The 16,805-nt window shown below is 37.5% G+C and overlaps 1 protein-coding gene across 1 annotated transcript in view; it reads left to right on the top strand.

Moving 5' to 3' along the window:
* KY (kyphoscoliosis peptidase) overlaps positions 1-16,050 on the top strand; it is a 42,157-nt gene extending 26,107 nt beyond the window's left edge. Inside the window, exons 5-10 of the mRNA XM_034439595.3 lie at positions 2,328-2,410; positions 6,763-6,871; positions 8,851-8,968; positions 13,097-13,285; positions 13,393-13,583; positions 14,537-16,050. Of these exons, the coding sequence (XP_034295486.2) occupies positions 2,328-2,410; positions 6,763-6,871; positions 8,851-8,968; positions 13,097-13,285; positions 13,393-13,583; positions 14,537-15,441 (1,595 nt within the window). The 3' untranslated portion in view covers positions 15,442-16,050. The remainder of the gene's footprint in view (positions 1-2,327; positions 2,411-6,762; positions 6,872-8,850; positions 8,969-13,096; positions 13,286-13,392; positions 13,584-14,536) is intronic.
* Positions 16,051-16,805: the final 755 nt, after the last annotated feature.

The raw sequence follows: 16,805 nt of genomic DNA, 5'->3' as shown, positions 1-16,805 counted from the left end.
TGGAGCCCTTGGAGCAATACCCAAAGGGCTACCCTGCTATTTAGAAATTCTAAATTTGCCGGACTTGAACATTTTGACTCTCCAAAAAACCACCTTACTCGGAACAGCTTACATCCTCCGACGATACCTTAACAGTTCCTAGGTCCTTGGTTAGGACTCGAGCTGCTGAGCTATTAACCAGCCTCAAAGGCTATGAATCTCACTAAAGATTAACCAATAATAATAATAATAATAATAATAATAATAATAATAATAATAATAATAATAATAATATTTAGATGTATATAATCATAATCTTATAACTTCTAACATTTGTGTATACATTGTAATTATAATATATTCTATTATATATCAGTATACATAATACTATTTTTCCAATTTCTACTCTCTATCTCTTTTTTCTAACTCTTCATAAAATAGCCATCATATTAAGTATTCTATATCTATGGATGGGGCTTGTTGATAGGCATGGTTCTCTTTGCAATGTTTGATTACTATGCTTTTTGCTGTTACTTACATTATTTTGTTATACTTACCAAAATATATTAATAGTTAATATTTTATTTAAAGCAATACAAGCTACTTGGAGTTCATTATATAGGAACAGCATATGACCCCCAGGCACTATTCAACTTAAATGAGTGTTTGCTAATGCACAACCTTTCTTAAAGATCAACTTCCTCTCATCCACCCCAACACATAACCAATTTTTACATTCAGTCCAAATTTATGGGGATAGTTAAAATTCATATGGGAGAACTGGAATCTTAGGACAATTTAAAGTTATTTCACAAGATCTCAGGGAAAAAACATTAAAAACTCATGACATTGGATAATTCTCAGGATAGCTATTATCTGGCTATTATCTAAAATAGATAAATTATCTGAAAGAGCCTGGTGGCGCAGCAGACTAAACTGCTGCTGTTAAAGTAGCACTTAGTTGCCAGCTGCCTGCAATTACTGCGAGTTCAATTCTCACCAGGCTCAAGGTTGACTCAGCCTTCCATCCTTTCAAGGTAGGTAAAATGAGGACCCAGTTTGTGGAGGCAATAAGCTGACTTTGTATAAAATAGAACACCACTTGGGCAGGGCCAAAAAGCTCTACTAAGCAGGTATATACAAAAGCATGAAGGCTATTGCTTAATGCATTGTAAGCCGCCCTGAGTCTCCGGAGAAGGGTGGCATATAAATTGAACTAATAAATAAATAATAAATAAATAAATAAAGGTAGCATGGATCCTAACTGCTGGATTAGATTATGTGTGTTTTTACAAATCCAATCCAGGTTGAGCCATCTCTGCAACAGTGCCAGCCATGCAAGAGTGATTTAGCCCCAAGTGGTCAGAAGAACACATGCATCAAACAAAAGTCCTTGCTACTCAGAAATAAAGTAGAGTAACAATAAGACCAACAATTAAATAATCAATAACCCAATCAAGAAACTGCCAAAGAGCCATCAGTAAACAGCCCAACTAATGCATGTTTATAACCATTCCTACTTAAGACATCAGAATATAAACTGACAGAAAGCAGCACTCCTTACTAGCACTGATGATGTTACCTAGTTAGGGTAATGAAACATTTGGGAGAAAAGAAGCAAGCTCAGAGGACCCCACCAAAGACCCCTCACAAAGTAGAGAAGTAGGTAAATAAGAAAGTAGAATCTGTCTCTTCTTTATAAAGTTGTAGAGATCATCTAATTTGAGCAGTAGGTGTTTTCATACTTTTGTATCTAGTCTCTATCTATAGTAGCACTTACTTGATGCAATATTGACTTTGTACTAACATTGTAAGACATAACTCCCATCACCTGACTCAATTCTGCTTAGCTGACATCTTACCTGAATAAATATGAATGATACTGTTTGCAGACAAAATCTCATAAGTATGTCAGCTTGGGAGCAAGTTACCTCATCTACTTTGCCCTAAGCAAGGCCACTGAACAAGAAACTGCATACGTATTAAGTAGAAAGCAGTATACATTTGCTTCATTGCTCTTATTGCCAGATTGACCCAAACATATCAAATACCCTTCCTTGGTCATATTTGTACCTAATTCTCTGCTATTACTGCTGCATCTTTAAGACTTGTTAGTTGTGTTATTTAGGATTTTACATAACATTTTATTGGGTTAACATAATATGTACAGTGAACTAAAAAAACCAACCCTGAAGAATAGAAGCCCTTATTATCGTTCTAAATTAGATTTACTAGGTTATTGGCTTGTTCTTTCTAGAATAATTAATCTAGGGAGATCAATTGCAGAAGAAGATAGAGCTTCTGCATCCGGTCATCCTAATTATTCCTGATTGCATGTTTATTTCCAGCTTATCCATGGGACAAATCATGCTTAAAATCTATGCCTTTGGACCTGAAGCAATTTGAAAAATTGGATGCATATGCAAAAAAGGTAAGTAAATTCTGATAGTAATAACAGCATGCCTCAAACAGAGTTGCCACCCTTTCTACAATAGATATAACCCATGGCCCTAGATATATTAGTGTTTACTGCATTGCATAGATTCTGGTGTTAATTATTTCCAGCAACATTATGGAATTCATGCGGAGTCTAGTTATTTAGTTTTTCTCGCTATTTTAAATTATGCTGATGTAGTTATGCTGACTAACTGCTTTATATTACAATATATTGTTATTTCAGTAATTGTGTTGTATGTCCAAATTACTAGCATGTTTGACAGTTAGTCAAGAGTTATAGAGATGCTAATAGCTAATCCAGATACATAGTGAATTAAAAACTGCACAATAGTGTTGATTTACACACAAGTACTGTTTTGGAGAAAGATGGAAGTAATAGAACTACAGCACAAATTCATAATATTTGGATCCTGGGAATTATATCTGATTTGTAGAAAATAGGTGCTGCAGTCATCAGACTTATGACAAATTATAAAGTACAATTTGCTAAGTTTTGATGGCTGCAATCTATTGCTTCAGACAAGTTCCACATGAACAGAATCAGAGGTGGGTTTCAGCAGGTTCTGACCAGTTCTGGAGAACCGGTAGCAGAAATTTTGAATAGTTCGGAGAACCAGTAGTAAAAATTCTGACTGGCCCCGCCCCTATCTATTTTCTGCCTTCCAAGTCCCAGCTGATCAGGAGGAAATGGGGATTTTGCAGTAATCTTCCCCTGGATTGGGGACAGAATGGAGATTTTACAGTATCCTTCCCCTGCCACACCCACCAAGCCATGCCACACCCACCCACAGAACCAGTAGTAAAACATTTTGAAACCCACCACTGGAACAGAATATAGTATAAAAGTGATCCATCTGAGAGCTTTACTGTATCTGTATTTGTGCATCCTTGTTGTATCTTCTGTTGTATACTGACCTCATTCTTTCACAATTATGTTAAGGAAGCCCTTTCCTCTTCTTGAAGAAAAATGCAAACTTATTCTAGTCCAAAATGGTAGCCCAATGAAAGTTGTATTTTCATTGAGAAAAACTGCTCAAAAACTACCTGATATGCATACTACCTTGAGTGTCCAGTTCAGAGGTGGGTTTCAGCAGGTTCTGACCAGTTCTGGAGAACCGGTAGTGGAAATTTTGAGTAGTTCAGAGAACCGGTAGTAAAAATTCTGACTGGCCATGCCCCCATCTATTCTCTGCGTCCCAAGTCCCACTGATCGGGAGGAAATGGAGATTTTGCAGTAACCTTCCCATGGATTGGGGAGGGAATGGAGATTTTACAGTATCCTTCCTTTGAAGTGGGGTGGGAATGGAGATTTTACAGTATCCTTCCCCTGCCATGCCCACCAAGCCACACCCACCAAGCCATGCCACGCCCACTAAGCCACACCCACAGAACCGGTAGTAAAAACTTTTGAAACCTACCACTGGTCCAGTTGCTTGAGAAGTGTGAGGCAGACAGAGTAAATATTCCATTGATTCTGACAAACATTCACATCTGATGCTGTCTTAATGGGCTGATTTTTTCTTATATAAGTGAGCAAAAAGCGTTTATAAGAGCTGAAGTCCAGCATGTTGTACATAGATCATGTTAAGAAAGAGATTTTTGAAATATATGAGTTCTGATCTAATTAGGTAAAACATCAACCATTTCCCAATCATATTGCTAAATACAAGAAACTGTCTTAGAACAAGCTAAAACTATTTTCCCATCTATCCTTGTGTAGACTGTGTTGACCATCAGCAAGTCTCCAATTTCTACTATCTTGAAGCTGGAAAGCTGAAGAACACTGTATATCAACCTTATCTGTTAGCAGTACACAATAGGAAATTTCCCTGCTCTCCAACTTCTTAACTGAAGATGCCAGGACCAAACTTAAACCTTTTTGCCTTTGTGTCATATATTCTGTCATTTTGTTAAGGTATTTTCCCTAGACATTTTTCTGTTCTTCCTCCTTAACAATTTTCAAATTTGATCCATTTTTATCATTAAAGTTGCAAGACTATAGAAGCTTTTTAAGAAATATCTCAAATCTTATCAAACACATTTTGTTTTCTTCTAAATTCCTTAGATGTCTCACTTTGAAAGGGACCCTCAGGATTTATTTCCACTTTTGCAAAGAAAATCACATTGGTAATTCAATACAAGTTGATAAATATTTATTACAAATACATTCACAACCCAAGATAGATGCCAATAAAGGAGAATATCTGTAGCTCAGGTTTGAAATGAGGGGTCCTTGGTGCTCTCTGAGCTTGGTGTTTTCTTGCAGACATTCTTGCACACAATGAAATATCTCCAAGAAAACAACCAAGCTCAGAGAGCACCAAGGACTCCTAACAATGAGATACTTCTCATGAATGAAGATGAATATACATGTCCCAGGATAATGTTGAAGGATTCAATCTGGGTCGGTCACCAGGACCAGATTCTGAGCTTTCAAGTTTGTTTTGTGCTTTTCTGTGTGTGGTATTATATGGTGCCTGTTGTTTGTAGCTTTTTCGATGTTGATTGTGGTGTTGATGTCTGGTTATTAAGTCATTGGCTGTTGCTTGCTTGTGCTGCCCTCACCTTGATAAGTACTTGATAAGGTGGTAAATCAACATTCCTGTTGACTGACAAGGGGCCTGTTTCCCGGCTTCAATCACTACCCTGGCTGCCTTCGTGCCTGCTCATCCAACAATCTTAGTAGCTGCAAAATTTAATATAAGTTATTGCAGTGTGAGGCTACCACTGAGATTGAGTCTCCTTATCTAACTGCTCATTTGTGTTCTTGCAATCTGGTGGTTAACTTCCTTCCTGTCTAATCCTATAGACAGGGGCAATCCATGCAGGGGATTTGTTAGTTTATATTGGAAGTATTTCCCATCTTCAAATGATCTTTACATACATAGTTTGTCCTCATATGGTAGCCTCTGGGCGGTGTGCAATGCCCACTTTCAGATCTCAGAAGTTGTGTTCTACAGCTTCCGAAATGTTTTTAATGTATGGCAAAAACCATATGGTTGATCTTGTATCTTGTTTCTTCCTTTCTCTTCCCACCGTCTTGCACCTCACCTTCCCACCTCTTCATACATCTTGTAATAAATAATTGTGTACATTATAATAAATAAATGTACCCAGTGGTGGGTTCCTCCCGGTTCAGCCCGGTTCCACCGAGCCAGTAGCGGTGACAATATGACATCACTGAACCGGTTCTGCCCCCCCCCCCGCTCCCCTGCCCTGCTGCCCCCTCCCCCCCTGCATTCTTCTTATCTTTTATTTGGCCCCACCCTCAATCTATTGCTGCCTCCTGAGTCCCAGCTGATCGGCTAGAAGGAAAAAAAACTGTTTAAACTCTTGCCACTGGGTTTCAAAGGGACACCCTACAGCTGATCAGTGTTAAAAGGCAGTGTGGTGGTAGACCAGTGCCTCCAAAAACAAATGAGTAGGCCTGCAAAAATAAATGGGTAGACCGGTGTCTCCAAAAACAAATGGGTAGACCGGTACAGCTCTGCAAGCAGGTAAAAGCCTGGTACACCAGTACCTCTGCTAAATCCTAAAGAATTGTCACATGACCATCAAGCCATGCCCACAAAATAAGCCACACCCACAGAACCAGAAGTAAAAAATTTAGAACCCACCCCTGTATGTACCCATTCTGCTTGTCTGACCCAGATTGGATCCATGAGATACTTCTGATTATGCAGCTTCCAAAATTTTAGAATATAGTCTTGATCAGCCAATAGAGAAAATTACAGATTAATAAAATCTCTGCTTTGGCCTGACAACTGAGCAATTCTGGCTTTCAATAAGGATACATTGTGAAAGAAAATAATTGAATTGTAATCAGTTATAGCTACTCACACCTGAATAAACTGTACACACATAACAGTAACGTAATTCTGTCTTTGAAACTTAAGACATGGGTGGCAGTCAAGGAGAGTATAGCAAGATTAAGGGAAACCCTGCTCTATCTTATGCTTCGATGTTTAATTAGGATCTTGTACAAATATATAAGCTTGCCCTCCCCCTCCAATCACACCTAAAATTATCCTAAACCTAAACCAAACTATGAACTTCTGTGTTTTCTTTGACAGAAGGAAATCAATTGTGTGATCAAATGTGCATCTGCAGCAACAGAGGGGAAGTATTTTGCAAACTGTTTCCCAAAAAAAGGTCTAGAAAATAAAGGATTGAACTCAATTGGATCTTATTGTCTTCTTTCTGGACATGGACCTGACAAATAGAGATGCATGGACTTTCTGAACTGAGCATTAGGGAAGAAAAGCCGAGTGACTGTCGGTTTCAAATTAAGACAATACCTTACTATCTAACATCCTCAAATTACAGGTGAATGCCAAAAGCAGTGTGGAAGAATTAGTGCAAAACTTGCTCCTTGTAGCACATACTGACCTGGAGAAAGTTAGGGCCATTTGGATATGGATATGCCACCACATAGGTAAGCAGTCTCTTTCTATGAAATGTGTGGGTAAGGCTCATTGTTTGCCTTGTATTTATGCCTGCTGTTCTGTTCTGACAGCCTAGAATGGAAATATATGACTGAGGGGGACCTAGTATAATCTAGAACAATGATGGCTAACCTTTTTGCTGTTGTGTGCCAAAAGCAAGGGGAGCATGGGGTGGGTGGGTTGCGCACGTATGTGCCCACACCCATAATTCAATGCCCCCCAAGCCCCGCCCCCCATGCATGCGTGCGCGACCTCCCCTGCTCTCCCACTTTTGGCACGCAACAGCAAAAAGGTTACCACTGGGCCCAGTAGGCCTGTTTTTCACCCTCCCCAGGCTCCAGAGGCTTTCTTGGAGCTTGGTGAGGGCGAAAACGGTCACACACCCCCCAGAGGCACGCCAGAGGCCAGAACCAGCCCGTTTCCCGACTTCCAGTGGCCTCGAAAAGCCCAAAAATCAGATGGCCAGTGTGCGCATGCGTGCTGGAGCTGAGCTCGCGTGCCCACAGATATGGCTCCACATGCCATCTTTGGCACGCGTGCCATAGGTTTGCCATCACGGGTCTAAAACAAGCTTCTCAACCCTTTTTTGCTCATGCCTCTTTTTTGAGACCCATGTATCTCTGATTGTCTTGGGTTCTTTTTTAAACTACACTGAATTCGATTGACCTATACTCCAAAGGTCTAAAGAGGACTGGAAGCAGGACTGGTGGTTATATATATATGTCTGTAAGTTTTGGGGAGCTGTTGTATTTTGGGGAAAAAAACAAGATATATAATTGAAACACACAAATATAAGTGCTTCCTGCCTCTATCTTATCCTATACAGTAGTCTTTGACTTACAACCATTTGTTTAGCAACTATTTGGAATTACAAGAGCACTGAAAAAAAGTGACTTATGACTGGTGATCACAATTACAACAACTGCAGTATCCCCATGGTCATATGATCGAAATTCAGGCACTTAACAACTGGCATGCATTTCCAATGGTTGCAGCATCCCAGGCTTACATGTGTGCCATTTGCAACCTTCCCAGCCAGCTTCCAACAAGCAAAGTCAATGGGGGAAGCCAGATTTGCTTAATGGCCATGTGATTCACTTAATAACTGCAGTGATACACTTAACAATTCTGACAATTGGCCCCAATTGTGATTTGTCATACTACCGCTGGGGAGAAGGTTGAAATAGAAAGGGAGAAAGGCAACACAGGTGCCTGCAATTTTTCTAAGCAGCCTGCTTTCCCAGAGGCTCCCTCATAGTTACTGTTGATATTTATTGTAAACTGTATTGTAATTATTTATGCTGCTGAAATTAGCATACACGAGAGAAATAGGATAATTTGATCACATGCCTAGTAGTTGAGTGGGCCTCTCACAAACTTACTGTGGCCCCCTATAAATGTGGCATGATCCTGGAAGGGAGAAGTCATATGGCTCATGTTGCAAACCACTGATCTAGAAAATCTCCCTTCTTGGAAAAAATATAGCTATTATCATTCACAGGAAATATCTGACTTCAGATACTTTTCCATGAATTGCCTATCATCAGGAAACATATATAAAATATTGCTTTTCTTGGATATCCCGACTTCCTTCTCTCAGCTGTTATATCTGTTTTGCAAAACTGACAAGCAACTATTTTTTTCAGGAAAATATTTGGAACAATGAGTTATGAAAAAATATGTGTAAAAAAATCTTAGGAGAAATGCATACAAAAAGCATGTGTAGACTAAGCTCAGCTGGAAACTTAAATAAAACGTATTTTACCAGGATTAAAGGTATCATTTATTATAGTAAGGTTGAAAAACTGGTAATTAATCTTGTACATTTTAGCTTTTTATCCACTTGCTGTTTAAGGTAGGTCTACATGATCTACCTCGGAACAAGTACTAGTAGTAGCTCTAGAGTACAGAAACTTTTGTAACTTCACATTGCTTGTTTTATGTATTACTTGTTCCATTGTTCCTCCAGAATATGATGTTGTAGGTTTCTTCGATAAAGAGAATCAGTCTTTCAATCCTCAAGATGTCCTGCAGAGTGGAAAAAGCATTTGTGAGGGATATGCTCGCCTCTTTGAACAAATGTGCAGGTACATCAAGTTCCGAAATGTTTGGCCATATTAAGTTGCTTAATTGCCTATGTATCTATTCCATCTCCATTTACACATAGTAGGAATCTGAAATATCATTTTGAACCTATGTTGTTCAATGGCTAGAAGTTCTAAAAAGGATAATTTTGCTTATCGTTCTTCCCAATATAATTTATTTTGCACCATCTGCTGAAACTCACATTGTATTAACATAACGGCAGATGTGAACATGGGGATAATTTAGTTAGAAGAGGTACTGTGTTTTTCTCAATATTTGAAGGTCAAAAAAAAAGTCTGAAGGCTATGGAACAGGGTTGCCTGCAAGAAAAGAATTGTGAATCCACATCCACTATCCATTTTATATGTAAGGCAGAAGGGTAGAATTAGGGTGTGCAAGTTAGTGTGTTAACAAAGAGACCAATCTATCAATATGTAGGAGTTTTCTAATAATTTTATTTTATAAAATCTAATTGATGGGAGCTCACCTATTTTGAAGTTAGACATAACTGGAAATTAACTTGAAGCTCTGTATTTCTGTACTGTCATCAGATTTTTAGTTTAATATTGAACAAGGCTTTCTTCCAACAGTCTTTATTCATTAGAAATAAACATATAATTAATAATTGACATCCAAAGTCTGGAAATATATTTACAAAAATATCTCATCAAGGCAAAATATCTGGTATTAGGAAACAAATTATGAGAGCTCATTTAAAAACCATTTTGATCAACTGAGTAAACGAACCCTTGATAAAACCAAATTACCTGGAAGTTAAACAACTACTTAAAACAAAATGTGATTGAAGACACATGTTGAGGTGTTAAAATTTACAGGCATGTTTGACTGTAGCAGTGTGTTAACTAAATAGATCTATATTCATATTTTACCACAAACATTCATGTGCAGTCAGATCAAGCAAAAGCTCTCCATGTGTGTGTGTGTGTGTGTGTGTGTGTGTGTGTGTGTGTGTGTGTGTGTATACGCACACACACAAAAAAATTTATGATTATAAGCCGCTCAGTTACCTTGTTGGTAAGATGGGCAGCCAATAAATTAAATTAAATTAAATAATTAAATTAAATTAAATTAAATTAAATTAAATTAAATACATACTTAAAAATCTCCAAAGCAGGGGCATATTTGGGAACAAATAAATTTAGAAAAACCATTAAGGACAATGATATATTTTCAACAGGTTGCACTTGCATGTCTACTTCTTATGCAACATATTTAGCAATGCATTAATAACCTTTTCACAAGAAATAAAATTGTTTGTTAAATGGAACTTTCCCAGTGGAATTCAAAAATTTTTACTACCGGTTCTGTGGGCATGGCTTGGTGGGTGTGGCAGGGGAAGGATACTGTAAAATCTCTATTCTCACCCCACTCCAGGGGAAGGTTACTGCAAAATCCCCATTTCCTCCTGATCAGCTGGGACTTATGAGGCAGAGAATAGATGGGGGCAGGGCCAGTCAGAATTTTTACTACTGGTTCTCCGAACTACTCAAAATTTCCACTATCGGTTCTCCAGAACTGGTCAGAACCTGCTGAATACCACCTCTGAACTTTCCCCTTAAATTAAAAAAGGTGAAATAGAGGTGCTCAACATTTTTTACCATACCAAACTTTAACAAATGGCACTTGAAACTTTATTCCTTCTGCATGTCAAAGTAGTGCCACCCATCTCAAATAAGGAAGGCATGTGGAGAAGGAGAGCATTGCTTGCTTCCTACTTGATCTTGGATACTACAACATTTGTTAGGTCAGCAGGATTCTAATTGGGATCATTGCAGAACATAACCCATAATGGCTATAGAGTACTGACAACAGTATCATGCTTAATTGTAACCATGGTCTACAATTGTAACTATAATTGATTATGGAGCAAATTTGGAGAACACAAACAAATCTCTCTTATTTTGGCCATTCATTATATAACAGTCAATGGAAAGCATAACTTGTCCGATTTAGTAGAATTTAGGTGAAGAATGTTTAATGTCCAGACATGAGCATAAACTTTTTTCCCTAAGATTTTGATTATCTATTACATTTCCTGGTGTTTAAAACTTTCATAGATTTTAGCTTAAATGCTGAATGAAGTCCAAGAACATTGACATTGTGATGGTAGGATCTTTGCTGAAACAGCTGCTTGATTTGGCAGGCCTGCAAGACAACAGTTGGGAGACAAAGAACAGTCAGGGAGTATAATAAATTTTCTGAAGAATCTGAGCCCAAGCCCTAGAAAGCAATTTACTGCCTTGTTCCAGTAATTGGTAATGCAAAAAATAGCTGTGGAAAAATACAGGTTTTACAAGGCACCATCAACTTCTATTGTTGACGTAAATATTATAAATTTCCTTCTCTAGCTCATTATAATACTGGTTTTGTTTTGTTTTTCAAAAAATGTTCAACTGCCTGTTTGCCATTTCAAACAGAAGATGCCCCCAAATTCCAGAACTTTGCTGACTCAGACAGCTGTCTAGATTGGCAATTCTACAATTTGCTACAGCGAAGTTAATTGACTAAGGGCAATTCTAACTGGCAAACAAACTACCAGCTTGGCAAAGGAAAGTGGGAATGGGCAAAAATGTTTGTATCTCAGCAGTTTAATCCTAAATCAGTTATGACTTTAGCAGTGACCCAAAAGGAGATATTATAGGAAAGAACCAGCCATCCAGCCAACCAACAAAGTGACCATTTGCTTCTTTCATTGATTATGCACACTTATCTCGTCTCCAGCTACATGGTTTATCACTGCCAATTGTCTCATTTATCTCCTTGCCTGAAATCTATCCCGCCTGCACTTTCCACGGGCCTTTGTAGTTTTGTTCTCTCTTTTTTTGTTGTTCTCAATTTCTTTTATTCAGCTGAAGTAACCAAAACTGTCTACAGTATTGAAGGGAAGGTCATGCCATTCAGGTAATATCATTGTAATTTGTAGCTTTTTCCAGGTTATTTTCTATTCCCCTTTGAAACACAGGCTAACTTCTTATTTGCTTTTAATCATCTCCGTGCATTGAGCAGATGCTTTTACTGAACTGTCTGCAGTGATTGTATCTGTCCGCAATCAATTCCAATTGTTTCTTTCAATCTATGTTGCGGCAAATTTAATTTCATCTATCATCACACTGCGCAAGCTCCTGGCTTTGTTAAGGGCTGAGGGAACTATTCCCATCTTTTGGTAAACCCTGGTTTCTTACAGATGAAAACAGTAAAAAGACAAAAATTTAGGTTAGGACAATTCTACACATTGGATCCTTTCAGACTGTGTCATTCTTTGGCTTTCCACCTTGCTCCTCCATTAATCAGTCAGTATTTCCTAGACACAGAACATACACAATCCAGTGTGGGATTGTTGGAGATTTTTGTTCCCCCTTTGATTTAGGTTTGTGGTGTGTTTTTTTTTTGTTTTTTTTTTTTTTGTTTTTTTGGTGAGTTTACACACCTTTGGCTTTCTTCAAATCATTCTGTCTCTGCAGACTATGACAGGAACCAGCTTTGAATGGATAGATCAGATACACCAGAAACCAAGCAGCCATATTCTGCTTCAGCTGCAGCATCCATAATACTTGCAAAGATAGCTTCAGGGAAAGCACATTATAATGACCTAACCAGGATGTGGCATGTCAAATTAAATATATTGTATTTATTTTAAAAAATGTGAAGTGCATCTTTGCATGCTGCACTTGAATTGTTTTACTATGTAGAAAATTGTTACAATGGAAAAGGTTCATAAGATATTAGGTGATCAATATGTAAAGTAACTAGATCATTTTCCACCAGAGCCTTTAACAGATTCTTGGACTTTTTTTTTCTTAAAACCAAAACAAAAAAGAAACAAACACAACTTGATGTCAAGCATTAATTTTCACATATGCAAACCTTTAGGAGCAATTGAATGATGCATCACAAAACAGTGTCAAACTTTTTAATACAATAAACATACCTCCCTGCAGCAACATTCTACCTACCACACTAACAACATGCATTATTGTAACAACAATAATGCAAGAAAGGAACCATCTTCTTGGAATGTTGCATGGAAATTAACAATGATTGTAAAAGAATGACATTTTTCCAAGATGCACATCTTTAGTTCCTGAGGACTCTTTCTTATCTTCCCTCAGAATTGCAGGGATACACTGCATGAATTTATCTGGTTATTCTAAAGGCTATGGCTACAAAACAGGACAGACCTTTGAAGGAGAGTATACCCATGCCTGGAATGCAGTTTACCTTGATGGAAAGTGGCATTTGGTGGACAGCACTTGGGGCAGCGGCTCAATTGATGAATGTTGCAGCAAGTTTACCTTCAGGTGCATGTCTCTGGTTCTGGTATGCTGCTGGGGGTGAGGATGGGTGAGGACAGGGAGTAATTACGTACATTACCAATAACATTATGACCCCTCTCTTTTTATTCTAGATACAGTGAATTTTATTTCCTCACGCACCCTGCACTCTTTATTAATAATCATTTCCCAGACAACAACAACTGGCAGCTACTCAAACCAACTGTGGCATTAAAACAGTTTGAAAATAACCTGCTCTACAAAAGTGACTTTTACATGATGGGATTGCTGGTGGCCCATCCAGAAACATCTATTATACAGACAGGTACAATCATACAGCTTCTTGCCCCATGCCAGTATTATTATTAGATATAACATTTCCAGCCTTTGGAAGAAAAAAATTACAACAAAATTTAAAACTGAGTGCGATTTTAATTAATTTTAAAAGATTAGCTTGGTAGAACTAACCTGTGAATCTCAAATTTCTCACTTTTACTACTCACTTTTGCACTTATGCCAAGTATAATTTATGCCAAGTTCAAAAGGCCACTACATAATTAGTCTGAAAGGGTCCTTAGAATTTTTTGTATATTTCAATTTCAAAAGAAAACATAAAAAAAGAAAGGTTAAGAATACAAAGAACTTATAGGTGCAGGTTCATAAGCCTGCTGTATAAACATAAATAAATATTAGTTCACAGGTTTTCTGATGTTTTCAGCTATCCCTTCAGTGTCCCTTAGCAACTTGACCAGGGGTGTCAAACCTGATCATATTGCAGACCATATCGTGATGTATCTGAATTTATTTATTTTTTTTGCCGATGCGGGGCTGGGGTGGGCTTGGTCTGCATAGGCCGCATGTTTGACATGCCTGAACTAAACAAACATTTTTATTTTAGAATTCCATCTTTGGAAATCTTAACTTTCTTTGAAATCCAACAGTGAAAGGGTAGCCAGATTAACTATAAGTAAAAAAGCCATATATGCTTTTATCTTGCCTCAGAATGATGAGCAGTTCTATTACGCTAGCAATAAAATAAAAACAAACTGAAATCTCCCTACCTTCAATCCTGTTGCTGTTTTATTCTGAATTTGGATATGACAGAAGGTTTTGAACAATTTCTAACCACAATATTCAACTACAATATACTCCTTTTCATTGCCAAAGTGACTGACAGCAAAGCTGAGTTCAGATCACTTTCTACAAGCTTTTTGATTGATTTGCTTTTCTCAATAATATGACATATTCTAACCAGCTTTCTTTATTTGCATGTTACAGTAAATGGAAAAGTCACAATAGTAGTGGAGAGCCGTTCTCCAATGCTGTTCATGTCTGAACTGAAAAGGGCAAAAGAATACAGCCTGATGACTTTGAAGAGGAATGGGATGCATCTGGAACTGTACCCACAGAAGATGGGGAGTCATAAACTCCAAATCTATGCCAAACCACCTAAAGGCCCTGAAGAAATGTACACATGCATTCTAGAATACAACGTTGAGTGCAATTCTATAGACAGGAATGTTTGTTTCCCAAAGGAACTCCATCAACCAGTTGGGCCCAACTGGTTCACAAAGAAACAGGGGCTCCTCAGACCTTCACAAAAAGGTCCAGTTATTCATACTAATGATGGCTGCTGTAACCTCAGTTTCATCCTCAGTAAAGACTTGAACATTTTAGCGTCATTGCATTCAGACAGCGTAAGCCTCAGTGAAGATGAAGGAAGACGACATATCTTACAACAACAACAAGGAAACCAAATAAACTTTAAGATCCATCTTCCACATGCTGGGAATTTTGCTTTCCAAATTTTTGCTAAGAAAAAGTCTGATCCTGGTAACTATAACTATATCTTTAATTACCTCATCTGTTGTCCAAACACTAAGGTCAAATGGCCAATGTTCCCCCAGAATTATAGTAACTGGGCAGAAAGCTATGAATTAGTGGAACCTCTGGCTGCATTTCTACCAGCCAACTGCAACATTAAGTTCAAACTTAAACTTCACAGCATTGCCAAAGCATTTGTTCAATGTGAAAAACTTTGCCCCTTGTCTCTTAGTAAGGATGGCTACTGGGAGGGATCCTGCAGTACTTCTGGCTGCAGAGAAATATATGTGACAGTGTTGGAGAATGCAAACCACAAATTTTACTCACATATTTTGAAATATGAAGTAGAATCACAGTAATAGACCACTTGAACTTTTCCCATCTGCCCACACACACAATATATGATCTAACTATAATGCATTTAACTCTGAATAATTTATTTCATGCTGTTGGATGACAATACTCATGTTATTGAAGCAGCAGCAAAATAATTTAACTTGATCAACCCCCATCCCTTGACACTTTTCACTGATATTATATGATGCATGAGGTTTATACAAAATGTAACTTACTCATTAAAAACCAAGCAAATGTTTTCCATAAATAATTTCAACATTACAAATTATTTAGATGCCTAGCATATAAAGAAGCAATTATATGCATCTTCCCACCCATCTTGCCATAATTTTGAGATGTGACCACTGATTCGGAAAGGATATGTTCAACATTATCAAATATAATAAAAGAGGACTGTAGAATTCATGTTGGGCCAAAAAGAGAAAAAGACCCACATTTTTGACTGTCAATACAAAAGTGGCTACAGAATTGGAAGAAACATGAAGAAATGTGCTTTTACAAGAGTATAATGTAAGCTTTCTTGTGTGCACTTTATTGTCTTACAAATATAAAATACTGAAAAGTTTTATACTAGACCTTAAATGCAATTAAATGCTCATTTTTATTCACTGGGCTAGAGCACCTAGCGAACGTTTTTAATAAGAATCACTTATCTCTATGTAATTTATATAAAAAATTATTTACTTTGGGAAATGCTACTTCATGAACTACACGCTGAAGTACCTCAGGATAACATTAAGACAAACTAGATCAGGAGTCCCCAATCTGTGGGCCGTGAGGGGACTGCAACTGAGCTATGAAATGTACATGTGCATTCTCACGTGTACAAACAGCGGCAGGCATGCATGCACACTGCTCGCTCCAATGGAGCTGCGCACGCACACATGAGTTTGTCAGCCACTCACACGAACCATCCCCTCTTATCCTCCCCAGTCCGCAAAGCTGGAAATACTGGGGAACTCTGAACTAGATTACTACATAATTAAATACAATATTGCTCTCTTTATATAGAAATCCTTTTTTAAAAAAGTTTTTTATTTAGGATTACTTCGAAATAGCTGTAGGAAAAAGTGATATGTATATAAATGTTGTGTGCTTGTGTCTTGTTTTAATGTATTCAAAATATATAGAAATCCTTTTTAATCTATGGTTTTGCTGAATCAAAAAAAAAAGAATATTTCAACAAAAGTTACAGATTATTCAATCTATTGTACTTTCAAACTGACCACATTTGGCAGATTTCTTTTTTTAAAAAAATGGTTTCTCTAATGAAATATGGTACAGAAGCTTATTTAAAATGATCCTGGAGATGTTGCAATTCTGTATCATTAATTAATTTTTGAATATGTGTTTTATACATACAGAG

The sequence above is a fragment of the Pantherophis guttatus genome, chromosome 6 (genome assembly GCF_059756535.1).
Source record: "Pantherophis guttatus breed Tessera chromosome 6, ASM5975653v1, whole genome shotgun sequence".
Lineage (NCBI taxonomy): Eukaryota > Metazoa > Chordata > Lepidosauria > Squamata > Colubridae > Pantherophis > Pantherophis guttatus.
This window is presented reverse-complemented; position numbering and strand designations above follow the sequence as displayed.